Source organism: Schistocerca nitens, chromosome 8, assembly GCF_023898315.1.
Source record: "Schistocerca nitens isolate TAMUIC-IGC-003100 chromosome 8, iqSchNite1.1, whole genome shotgun sequence".
Lineage (NCBI taxonomy): Eukaryota > Metazoa > Arthropoda > Insecta > Orthoptera > Acrididae > Schistocerca > Schistocerca nitens.
The window spans coordinates 301,839,134-301,852,869 of record NC_064621.1 but is presented as its reverse complement, the minus strand read 5'-3'; the positions used below and the strand labels follow the sequence as shown (position 1 = coordinate 301,852,869).

The following is a 13,736-nucleotide window of genomic DNA, read 5'->3' as shown; positions in this document are numbered from 1 at the left end:
CAGAAGGGCCTGATGAAGAATGTGCCACAAATTATGGAGGGGACAACTGATTTTTCACTAAGGAACTCTGCCAGCAGTGGTTGGGTAGGGGAACTGCAAACCCCGATTTCTCAAGCTGGGCACTAAACACCACCACAAAACCTCTTCTACTGTAAGCTCTGGGCATACTTCAGGGAACATCATCAGGCAAGGCAGAGGAACACTGTGTGTTTCAGAGAATCAAGGGTCTTGGCTTTATTGGCTGTACTGCGAGGAAGGTACACACTTCTATTTAGAAAACCTCAACCTCAAGAAGTGTCACATACTGATTGGGTGGATAGTTGTTAAGAAAAACAGTTGCTATAGAGTAATTGGTATCATGGAGGAAAAAGAGAGCTACGTTTTGTCTAATGTCCTCCTGACCTCTCAGGTAAATCACTGCCGCCGAGAGACAAGGGCAAGACGACTATTGCTAATCAATGGCTCCCACAGGGACTTCTGTACTGCAGTGGACCTTAAATGGATTCTGATCACATATGGAAGAATTGCAATTCTCTGTCCAGAGGAAAATACTGTAATTGCTTACAAGAAACTCGTTTTAAAGCCACTAACAAATCTGTGTTAAGGGGCTCCCATCCCTACAGAAAGGGTGATCATAGTGGAGAGAAGGCTAAGGGTGGGATGGCTATTTTTGTCAATGACAGACACCATTCCATTCCAGTCCCTCTTCCCCTGACATGCAAGCAGCTGCAGTGAAATCCTCACAAGTGCTAAGATCACAGTGGGTTCTTTATACCTTCCACCACACAATCTTCTAGTTGAAGATGCGCTAACAGAGCTTTCCCACGTATTCCCTCAACCGTTATTTCTAATGGATGTCTTCAATGGGCACAATGCACAGTAGGACTCAGCCAACAAGTGCACCAGAGGTCGACTCATTGAGAACCTCCTCCATTTAGAGGTATACGCCTTTTGAACTCCAGTCAGATCTGACACATCTTTCTGCAGCTACTGGGTCCCTTACAGCAATAGATTTTTGCTTTTACTCTCCAGCTATTGCAGACTCCGTTCACTGGGAAGTGCTTACAGAGTTCTCTTCCAGTGTGTATCCACCTGATGAATAAGACAGTGATGAACTTGAGACCACAAAGGCAGATGCTTCAAAGAACAAATTGAGAACTGGATACAATCAGAATGACATCTCTGAACGACAGGAAAGTGCCCAGGAGAAGGTGGACCACATTACTTGTGTGGTCCACTGAACTGCTGCTAAATCCATTCCCCAGTCTAACAACCATCTCAGCTGATGACCTGTTCTTTAGTGGAACGAAGAATGCCACTTGGCAGTGAGAGCCAAGGAGTAGTTTAGTGGAAAATCTTAATGACTTCAGTGTTGTGGGAGCACAAGAACAACGAGTGAAAAGAAAAAGGGTTTCTTGGAAGATATTCATGACTTCCATTAATTGGCCCATTTTCATTACACAAGCTTGGTAATCAATAAGGGCGATTTCGGGCAATGGCCTTATTGAGGAATGGGGTCTTGGTGGACTCACTTAGAGACAAGGCTTAAGTTTTAACTGAACACTTTTTTAACATCACTGCATCATCAGGACAAACTCTTGAGTTCAGGCATTCCACAGAACTGTAGAAATCAGAAGGCTCAACTTCTTCTCATGTAATGAGGAGACCAACAATCATCCATTCTCCATGGTTGAATTGTAATCAGTTCTGTCAAAAGCCAGAGACGCTGCTCCAGAACAGATAAGATCAATTATGTTATGCTTCATCATCTGTGGTCTGAAACCAAAGACAAATTCCTATCTTGTTTCAGTCATATCTGGTTTGATGGACAATACTCCACCACTTGGAAGGTGACAATATTAATTCCCTTGTGGAAACCAGACAAGAATTATACCAGCCCTAACAATTACCGGACTGTAGTTCATACCACCTATATGGGTAAAACTCTTGACCACACCTGGCTCATCAAATCCCATGATAACTCACATCGCTTCCAGTGCTGTTTCAGGCATTATTATCCCAACCTTCATAACTTAATTCTACTGGAGTTGGCAATGTAAGAGTCTGTCTTAGACTGAAACCATGTAGTTGGTATGTTCAAATGGCTCTGAGCACTATGAGACTTAACATCTGAGGTCATCAGTCCCCTAGAACTTAGAACTACTTAAACCTAACTAACCTAAGGACATCACACACATCCATGCCCGAGGCAGGATTCGAACCTGTGACCATATCGGTCGCACTTCCAGACTGAAGCGCCTAGAACCGCTCAGCCACACCGGCCGGCAGTTGGTATGTTTTTTGATCTACAAAAAGTAGACAACGCTTGGAGAAACAACATCCTTTGCCAGCTTCATAAATGGGGACTGCGTGCATGTGTGCCACTTCTTATTCCATCCTTCCACGGAGGTAGATGCTTCCACTATTGTGTTGGTGATGGCTTGTCTGATCGCTTTGTTCAGGAAAATGGGGTCCCCCCTGTCAGTGTACACAGTGTCACATTGTTTGCAACACCAATCAATGGCATCTTCTCTGCAGTCAGAAGCCTTGTTAAAAGTTCTTTGTTTGTCAATGACTTCTCAATCTTCTAGTGTTCATCTGATCTTACAATAACAAGGCTGACCATCAGGAGGCCGGAAACTTCGGCCAATAAAGCTGTTTTTAGGTTTTCACCAAAGAAAACTACTTGTGTCAATTTTAACTATGCACTTCAAAATTTTAACCAACCAGAGCTCACAATAGTGGAAAATATTTAAATCTTAGGGAGAATGTGCACTTTTTTGGGCCTGTTATCTGACCTGAAATTAACCTAGTTACTGCACCTAAAAGACATGCAAACAAAGGGCTTCAAATCATTGAATATTTTTAAATGTCTCAGTGGAAAAGCTTGGCAAGCTGATGTGTCGTATCTCTTACAGTTTTATAGGGCATTTGTCAGATTATAATTACATTACAGCAGTGTGGTTTATGGATCAGTATGTGCCTCCTGCCTCAAGGTGTTAGACGCTGTCTACCAGATGGACTTTTGGATATCAACTTGAGCCTATTGGACAGACCCTGTTCAGGGTCTGTGCCCAGAGATTGGTCAACCACCACTCTGAATTCAGCAGTGTCTTGTTCTGGCTCAACAGGCCCTGAAAACCTTAGCACTGTCCTGGTCACTGGCTTTAATGCAGTGGTCCAGCCCAACATTGAGCAGCTGCTCAAGAATTGGCACCATTTGGGATGTAAGTGTTACTGACTCTCTTACAGATCTGGATGTATCGGACCTCTGAATACACAGTTTCTCATCTGTTCTGACCACAGATGAGATGATTCTGATCATGATACCTTACTGCAGATCCAACAATAAGACAAGGATGTGGTCTTTTGCTGGACATCGGGATGCTTTAGGATATAGGGAAATGATGCAGCAATCAAAGCAGCCAAAGGATAATGTAAGGATGATGATGTACTTTGATGTGCTGTCCAATTGCATTCTGTCATCTCATTGTCTGGCAGAAGAATCATATGCCAATGGGAAATTGAACGGCTGGAAGTGGCAAACAACAAACTGTGGTCAATCAAATCAACCACACAGGCATGCCAGACTACATGCCAATCAAACAAATGGATGGAAGCACTGCCTCAAAGACTGTGAATAGGACACTATCCATTAACAAATGGTTTCTTCCTCCAGTGGGAAGTCCACCGCTCTATATGGTTTGTAGTGTACTGACATAAGGACAACCCTCAGTTTGTTTGGAGATTCCACACGATATAACTGAATGAAAATATGCAAAATATGTCAACTTACTGATCTGCCTCTCCCCAAGATTTGCAATGATTCTACTAAGTGCAACTGTGGCTGAAGTAAGTTGTTTTAGGAGTTCCCAAATGTGCTTTTTCCAATTTAAATTCTCATCAATGTGGACACCTAAGAATTTTGAAGTTTCCGCCTTACTCATATTTCCTCACCATGAACTATACTTGTCACTGGCGTAGTACCCCTAATGTGCAGAACTGAACATGTTGTGTCTTTTTAAATTTGAGGGTGAGATCATTCACAGAGAACCAGCTACTGGTACTTTTAAGAACTCTGTTTACCATTTCTTCTGTTTTTGTATGTGCACTTGGATTGGTTACGCAACACTAATGTCACCTACAAAAAGAACTAATTCTGCTTGCTGTACACGAGACAGGAATCATTTACATACACGAGACACAACAATGGACCTAAGACTGAGCCTTGGGGAACCACGGAACCACATATCCATATATGTGATTTGCCCCTCCCTGGTCAGATTTACGTCCCCAGACTATACGGGTTGAATTACTATGTAGAAGTTCCTGCATTATTTTGGTTGGATATGAAATTATCCATTGGTTGGCTATACCCTCAATCCCATGAAACTTCAATTTATCTAAGCGGATATTGTGATTCACACAGTCAAATGCCTTACGTAGGTCGCAGAAAATACCAACTGGTGCTATTTTATTATTTAATGGTTGTAAAATCTGGCGAGTAAAAATGTAAATGGCATTCTCAGTACAGTAACTCTTCTGAAGCCCATGCTGTGAGTTCCTGAGGATGTTATTGTTGGCAAGAGGAGGTACTATTCAACAATACACAACCTTCTCAAAAATTTTGGAAAATGATGTCAGCAGTGAAGTAGGTCATTAGTTATTGACACATCTCTTGTTACCTTTCTTAAAGAGAGATTTGGCTATTGCATATTTCATTGTCTCTGGAAAAATGCTTTGGGTTTACATATGTTGGAAACACCATCGAAGCGAGATGAGCTTTTATTTTTGTGAGAATGTGTAATTTTCCTAATTTAAGAAGGAGAAGTTGGTGGTACATTCATATGATTAAAATTTATGACAGTCACTCTTTCAACATACTGCTGTGATTTTTCTGTTGAATTGTTTGTCCCTATGCTTTCTACTCTATTTAGTAACTCATCATTAATAGCCCTTCTACACAGTTCAATTGTGTTGTTATCCTGTTCTGTGGCTGGTTGACCTGTCTCTTGTTTCACTACGTTCCATAACGCCTTAAGTCTGTTGTCAGATTTACTGACTTCTGACATTACATGCATGTTCCTTCATTTTTTAATAATTTTTCTTAGTAATTTTGAGTACTTTTTGTAGTGTACAACTACAGCACAATCCCTACTTGTCCTTGCCAAAGGAGACATTTCCCTTTTCCTCTCACAAGATACTTTAATCCCTCTTGTGATTTTACGTGGCTGTTAAGTGTGATCAGCTTATTCGGCAAGCTATTTTCAAATAATGATATGAATTTATCATCAAACAGATAAAAGTTTATTTTAACATTTGTTTCCATATAAATTTCATCCCAGGTCATCTCCTACAAATTATTCTTAAAAACACCTAGGAATTGGTGCTAATTCTCTTTCTCAGCAATTACAGGACAATGTCTATATAGGAGCATGGATGATGTACTACATGGCCATCAGTTCTTGCATCCTGAGGTGAAGACGTCACGAGGTTCACACACCCTGAGCTTCTGACCTCGTCCCTAATATGGGCATGCAGCTTTGAGCAGAAGATGCCATGGATACATGTCATGATCACATACTTTTTTCCATGTTAAATAACAGTATATATTCCCTCTAAACTGTAAACCTTATCAATCCTTTGAAAGGTTATGGTTTTATACACTGGCATAGAACTTCCTGTCACTTAAAAGAGAGGGAGGGAGGGAGAGAGAGAGACAGAGAGAGAGAGAGAGAGAGAGAGAGCACATTTTGGTAAGACCAACGTGCAGCAACACATACGCTGCATATTTTCGCATAACGATACCCCATATATTTTCATATTATTAAAGCATAAATTTGAATTTCACAAAACACAGCATGTTGGTTCCAAAGCATTGAAATTGAGATTACAATGCACTTTTGCAAGCCAATCGTAGCTCTTGCCAACAACAGAAGATGCTCAGAGCATAGGACACGTGATGTAGTCAGCCAATAGCAACAGCACTGTTAAGTAGCACTGTTAAGTAGCACGAACAAAGGAAACATTGAAGTTTAAATTAATACTTGTAGTGTGACAGTAAGAAAAGCTAATAATCTTTCACAAATATTACTGTAGTGGTCTTGAAGATTAATAAGCTACAAGACAAAATTAAGCTTTCACATATAATATTGTTCTTTTTGCATGTATTACGCTTTAAGATACATCACATAAATGTGCAAGTAAAATTTTAAACAATGACAAAAAGGTCTCATTTTATGGACACAAAATTCTTCTAAGTGGCTGGTCCTCAAAGTGTTAAGTTTTAAATGAGAGTCAAATGCTCTGTGATTTAAGAAATTCATCGCACAATCTCACATGTAAAGTAATTTATCTTGCGTAAAAGGAAACTTACTTTGAAAGTAACGCTGGATCTTCCTGTGATCTGTTAGAAATAGGCTTGTTTTAGTAGTTGCCAGTGAGCACCAGGAAACAAGCATTACTGCTTGTGCGCAGCTACGATTACATAGGAAGCCCATATGTTCGTATGTATGTGGCGTGTCTAAAAATTTTGGTGAATGGTGTCATATCTGAACGACAACTTGGCACATGTGTGTGTGTGCATGCACAAGGTCTTCAGAGACTTTAGAAGAATTGATACGCAGCATGCACTGCATGTGACTGGCTGTATAAACAGACTGCAACCAGTTGAACATAGACAGTGAGAGAGGAAGTGTCACAGTGCCATGGAGCAATGTGTAAATATCAAGTTCTGCTACAAATTGGGGAAGACTGCAACGGAGACACATGGAAGTGCAGGTGTACAGGAGGGAGGTTGTGAGCAGAAAATGTGTTTACGAATGGTTTAAACACTTTCGTGAAGGGAAGGAAACAACTGAGGATGAGCCACGTTCATGTCTGCCATCAACAACCAGAACCCCAGAAAAGATCAAGAAACTGTGACAAATGCTGGCACAAGATTGGACACAGACTCTTAGACTGATTGCGGAGGAACTGGGCATCAGCGAGGTAAGCAGATCTGCTCCTGATTTGTGCTGCACAAGCTCACAGACGAGCAGAAAGCAAAACGGATGGAAACTGCTGCTGATTTCATTTCCATGTGTGTCCAGGATACATTGCTTCTGAACACCAACGTCACAGGGGATGAGACCTGGTGCTACCAGTTCAATCCGGAATCAAAATGGCAATCAATGTATGGTGTTCACCGTCTTCCTCGTAACCAAGAAAAGGCCGTCTGCAAAAATCCAAGGTGAAAACACTGTTGATCGCCTTCTTCGACAACAACGGCACCATCCACAAGGAATTTGTTCCTGTAGGTCAAACCATCAATGCTGCATTTTACCAGTCCGTTTTGAACCAATTGCTACAATGTATCCGGTGGGTTTGGCCAGAGTTGCACAGGACTGGAGAATGGATGCTACACCACGACAATGCCTCTGCACACTGTGCAATCAATGTGTGCCAATTCCTGGCACAGAAGACAGTAACTGTTCTTGAACAACCTCTGTACTCCCCTGATTTGGCTCCTGTGGACTTCTTCCTGTTTCCCCGCTTGAAGGCGGCCATGAAAAGTGAACGTAGTGCAGATGTGAACGCCATCAAAAATCGTGTGACAGCCGTTCTGCAGTCGATTCCACAGGAGGCCTTTGCTGATAGTTTCCAGAAGTTGTACGAACATTGTCAAAAGTGTGTTGAAGTGGGTGGCGACTATTTTGAAGGCAATAAAGATCATTTGTTTCTATCTTTTGTTTTGTTTGTTGTCTGATACCATCACCGAACTTTTTAGACACATCATGTATATAGCATTAAAAGAAACACGACATCAGAGGATACTCCACGAGTGTCGGGATTTCGTAAATTATATTAAAATGCATAATTTGGCTTAAAGAGCACATTCACATGTCCAGATTCACAATGAAGTACACCCAAAACTGATTTTAAGCTTTTCAGTGTGTGTTTCAGGATGCAAATTTTCTTGGTGTACCAATACTGTATTATCTCATGTTTGATTCTTTATTATGGCATAATGCCACACATGCCAGAAGATGAAAACATGCATTGGAAATTCAACAAACTATTGAAACTAGCCAACAGTGTGAAATGAAACACTTTGTTTCATATAAATTGACTGCCTCTGCAGAAAAGATTAATAAAAAACAAATTTCTTTAGAAAACCAGCAAAAATAACTTCATGGTTCTACAAGGTGATTAATGCTTGACTGCAAAAAATATGGAAATAAAATCATAAAATAAACTAATTACATATTTTAGCCTTCTGTAATTATGTGAATGTATTTTAATTCACTTTACACTTCCCGGCCACAGAAATCTGTTTTGTTCCCATTTGATGTGAGAGCTGTAAACAAAGAAGAAACAGCAATATCGCTAAATGTAAACACAAGTAATGTGGAGATTACCCAACTACAACTCACATTGCTCTGCACATGCACAAATCTGGTAGCTTTGGGCGCCATAAAATTTTTTCTGGGTAGCATCTGGCAGTTTGATGCTACTGCTGATACGACTAACAGCCACCCTTCAAGTAGCCACAAATGGGAGAAGGTACTGCTCATGCTGTGTTGTCTGAACAAGACACAGCCAGGGCAAAAGCACCACAGGTGCAAAGATGCGAGCTGGTGCCAATGCCATATAGACTGACCACTGCATGAATTCCACCAGTGCCACAGGGGGTGCTGAGGATGAAGACATTGACTTCGTCTTGGCCAATTGCCAGCCAAGTAAATCCACCAATGATCGGACGACAATGGACAGAAGCCTACTCATAAGATAGAAGAGCAGCTCTCGCCCACTTGGTTATAATCATCCTGCAGGACTTACTTAGACAGACAACATTGAAGAGACAGTTGTTATAAATTGCATTTGCTGTGTACTGTTAAGTTTACCTTCAATTATTTGCAAATAGCCATTGAGTGCCTTTTTTGTGTTATAGTACATCACATGTTGCAGAATTTATTATTCAAGAAGTCACAAAGACAAGTAAACCTTCTTAAATCATTTGTGTGACTTTGTTACTAATTTGTTGGATTGTTGTAGCACCTTCGTTCTCCTATCCTGTTACCTGATCCTGGGGCACAGCTGCATAATGGTGGCAGGGAGAAATTGTCTTAGCAGTGTACTGCACCAGAAGCTGTTTCATGATCTTACAAACTCAGCTTCCACAGTAGTAGTGACAAGGCCTTTAAAAAACTGACAATGAGGGTTTACAAAAGCTCATATCCTACTCAACTGTGCAAGTGCAGGAGCCGGTGATAACTGCTCAGATGAACCTAAGGTAAACAGTTGTGACGTCCCACTCACTGGAAGCAGTTTGTAGTTACGAAGTACGGCATAGTCTTCATCCTAATGCCTTTGCCACATTTTGCTGTTAGCAGACACTTGTGTGTGCATTTCCTTTTGTTAGAGTATCAGTTCTTACCAGTCAAAATTACAAAAATTTAACTGGAAACGAAAACAATGGAAAATTAATGGAATTCTAAAAAAATCCTGGGTTTTTCCCAGATTTCCCATTTGTCCCAGAATGTACACACCCTGTCACAACATTGTAAGGCTGCCTCATGTACAAGGTTGATAGCAGCTGGAGCTCACACGCTAAGAACTGGACCTGCAGCTCCCACTTGAGCCACTATCGCACCCTCTAACAGAGGCCATATCCAGGACCATTCCACTGTATCCCATCCCAAGCTCCACCAGCTGTCTCAACTTGGATTGGAAGATGAAGGACAGTGATGCAGGGCACATGTATGCCTCACCACCAAGTAGCATTGGTGGGGATGTCTTCTATCTGGAGAACATCCAGATGGACAACCCTACTTCATCACAAAGTAGCATGGGTGATAACATATTCTACACTGAGGAAATCATATCAGACTGCCCTACCTATGCCAGCTCATTGCTGTCAGGCTTTGGGCAGAAATACCTCACTCCTCAGCTCTCTAGATGGCACTCAGTGTTGGTGCAGGTAGGGGTAGTGAGGGAAGAGATTTGGTACTTCTCAGAGCTATTGATAATGCACCACCAGAGATAACCACGCAGCTGGAGATGATCACTCCCAGGAGCCCAGCGAGCCACTGTGCAAGGATTAGGCAAGGACATCATAAGCCTCACTATGTCACATGGGCATGGCCAAACACCTCATATCACAAATAACAGAGGGCCGCTATGGCAGTAACAGTCACTTATAGTACTATGCCTGCACACTGCCTACCTACAAGACATACTGTACTGTTTCTATGATGCAAAACACAGCTACACAGCTTGGACTTAGCTCATGGTCTCTACTTGGATTACGTTGCTCCACGACTCCTCAGTGTCATAAATTATTTGTATTTTATTCTACATTCATGTAATTAAGTATGACTGTGGACCAATGTAGACACTGAACTCTTCTTATTTCCTGTGCTTGTATAAAAATCACTTTTTTTAAAAATATAATGTAACTGGATGGATAAAAAATCTACTCACCAAGTGGTGGCAGGAGAACACACATATAAAAAGTATTACAGTTTGCAAGCTTTCGGAGCCAGTGGTTCCTTTTTCTGGCTGAAGGGGTAGTATCAGGGGTGAAGGAAAATGAATAGTGCGATTTATGAAAAGGGGTAGAGTGCAGAGAAGTCACCCAGAAACCGAGGTCAGAGGAGACTTAGTGGACAGAATGTGAAGAAGAAGGAGCCATTGGCTCTGAAAGATCGCAAACTGTAATACCTTTTATACGTTTATTTTCTTACCGCCACTTGGTGAGTAGATTTCTTATATGTCCAATTAATAGCAGACAGTTCCTGCAAGTCATAAGTCATTCACAATTGCTAAAAAGATTACAGGAATCACAACATAAAACAAACTGAATGGGTATTTTGATTCATACAGATATGTTTGAAAGTCGCCAACTCAAATCAACATTCTTCTATCATGCAAAAAAAATCTCAGGCAAAGTAAGGTGCTACAAAAATATGGAAGGAGACGTTGCCTAAGAAGAAGCCTCACGAGTGGGACCTGCTTACTAAATCGTCTCTGTACAACACTATTCTGCCTGATTTGTGAACTGGTATTGACAGGTACAGAAACATGAATGGATAATATCTACAAGTGACACTGGGTGTGTGTGCCAAAAATAACAGCTTAAATTAGTTGGTGTAACATTTTTGCTTTTGATGTGAATAACCTCAGAGACATATACAGGCTTTTTGACAATTCAATGCAGAGGCTGGAAAACCTACAGTTGTGTTATAAAAAGAACTGTGGATATCAGTGATTGTTATTATTCTTATTTCTTTTGAAATATGGAAGCAACTAAGTGCAATTTAATTGCACAAGTATGTACAATTTTATATAGCATTGTGTTATTATTTAATCTTTTAATTGTAATTTGTCAGTCTGCAATATATGTCTCTCTGTTAATACATTTTCCCTTTTTTGTTAAATTATCTTTTTGAAATAGTAATGTTACTAACTTACTGTTTTCAGTCAGCCTTATTTTTTTCCCATATTCATCATATAGTTCTAGACCATTCAGTCCGACATAATACATGTCACCCCAAGTTGACAAAATTAAAAGCTGGAACACAAAACCTTCTGGCATCACAGGGGCTTCATATTCCTCATCACCTAAATCACTGTTGTCACTGTACCTAATTGACACTGGAGGAGGTAATAACCTCAATCCATTTTCCTCATGTTTTACTTTGTTCAGCTCTGAATCACTGCATGGTAACTGTGAAATGTTACTTAGAGCACTATCACTTGCTGCACTGTTCAATGGATAATCACTGTTTAATGAATCCAAAGTAGCATTATTTTCATTTCTCCTATCACAGCTCATTGCTCCATGATCCTGACATTCTGCATCAAACTCAAATGATGACGAAAGTGGAGAGTCATGTTGATCTTTTGTACTGCTGTATTCTTCACGGTCTGCATCTACAGGCCCTGCAACAGGGCTGCCAGAGAGCTTCAGTTCCTGGACGAAGTTGAAGTGACAGTTTCCAGGAGCACGACGTATTGGAATAATTCCGTCAACACCTGCTACCACAAGTTTTCCATCCAAATGCACAGAAATAATCTTCACCTGAAATTTTAGAATATTTCTGCAATCCTCAATGCAAGAACAGAGAAAAAGCACAAAAATCAGGCCATAAGGTTTTACAAAAAATTTGTAACTATTATAAAGGTGCACTAAAAATTATATAAATATAATCACACAAATACAATATCAATTATCAAATCATAAAGAGGTGTTGAAAGTAGATGATCCACTTCAACACAATTATAAAATAGCTGCAGTTAAATTCTTGAAAAATCCTGTACACTAAGCTCGTCAAATGTGCAAAATGCAGGACTGAGATACAAGAGAGAGAGGAAATAGTGTCCAACAGATAAATACTGGGTGTGTGTATGCTTATTAGTGAATCAGATGTCAATATGTACATATCTTTTTAGGCAGCTGTGATAAATTAAACAATGTGATCTATTTCTGCTGAGGAAAAAGTTGTTATATTCCAAGGCTACATTCCAAGACTACTAGTCCAAGGTCATTAGACAGCACTCTGTTTCAAATTATATGCCCACAGTCACTGCATAAATGTTTATACAAACTCTGGGTTTCAAAAGGAGTCACTCATCTCAGCAGTGTCCTTTACATTCAAGAATTCTTTAGCTATAATAGTGTGTAGCATTTTCATACATTTTGTTAATTCTCTCTATGATTTTTACACTTGTATCAGAATGATTTGTTGTAATAATTCACTAAGGAATGTTGAAGTACAAATTAATAAATCAACATATTTTATTATCATAGAGGGAAACATTCCACGTGGGAAAAATATATCTAAAAACAAAGATGATGCGACTTACCAAACAAAAGCACTGGCAGGTCGATAGACACACAAACAAACACAAACATACACACAAAATTCAAGCTTTTGCAACCAATGGCCGTCTCATCAGGAAAGAGGGAAGGAGAGGGAAAGACGAAAGGATGTGGGTTTTAAGGGAGAGGGTTAAGGAGTCATTCCAATCCTGGGAGTGGAAAGACTTACCTTAGGGGGAAAAAGGACAGGTATATACTCCCACACACACACATATCCATCCGCACATACACAGACACAAGCAGACATGTCTGCTTGTGTCTGTGTATGTGCGGATGGATATGTGTGTGTGTGGGAGTATATACCTGTCAGGTAAGTCTTTCCGCTCCCAGGATTGGAATGACTCCTTAACCCTCTCCCTTAAAACCCACATCCTTTCGTCTTTCCCTCTCCTTCCCTCTTTCCTGATGAGGCGGCCGTTGGTTGCGAAAGCTTGAATTTTGTGTGTATGTTTGTGTTTGTTTGTGTGTCTATCGACCTGCCAGCGCTTTTGTTTGGTAAGTCACATCATCTTTGTTTTTAGATATATAACATATTTTATTATTTATTTATTTGTATAACCTTAAAGCAATATTAATTTTTTTAATTTTATTTATTTAATTTTTGTTGCTCCCAGATTTTCTTCATCCTTCAAAGGTCCCAGACACCAAAGGCATTGTGATTTATACAAACATGTTTTCGTTTCGTTATTCTTTGATTATGCTTTTCATATTTTGTAGACAACATATTTTTAAACCTACCCTTTTTAGTATCTACGTTGACTTCAATCTTCACAAATGGAAATATAAGTTAAACAAAGGAATTAAGATAACGAGTGATGAATACCTGGATGTACTTTTGTTTGCTGTTGACATTGTTATCATTCAAAAGAAT

The 13,736-nt window shown here is 40.1% G+C and overlaps 1 protein-coding gene across 1 annotated transcript in view; it reads right to left on the bottom strand.

The window, feature by feature from the left end:
• Positions 1 to 13,736, bottom strand: part of LOC126199242 (katanin-interacting protein-like) — a 349,391-nt gene that overhangs the window by 65,184 nt on the left and 270,471 nt on the right. The window contains exon 11 of the mRNA XM_049936035.1: positions 11,455 to 12,064. Coding sequence (XP_049791992.1) covers positions 11,455 to 12,064 — 610 coding nt within the window. The remainder of the gene's footprint in view (positions 1 to 11,454; positions 12,065 to 13,736) is intronic.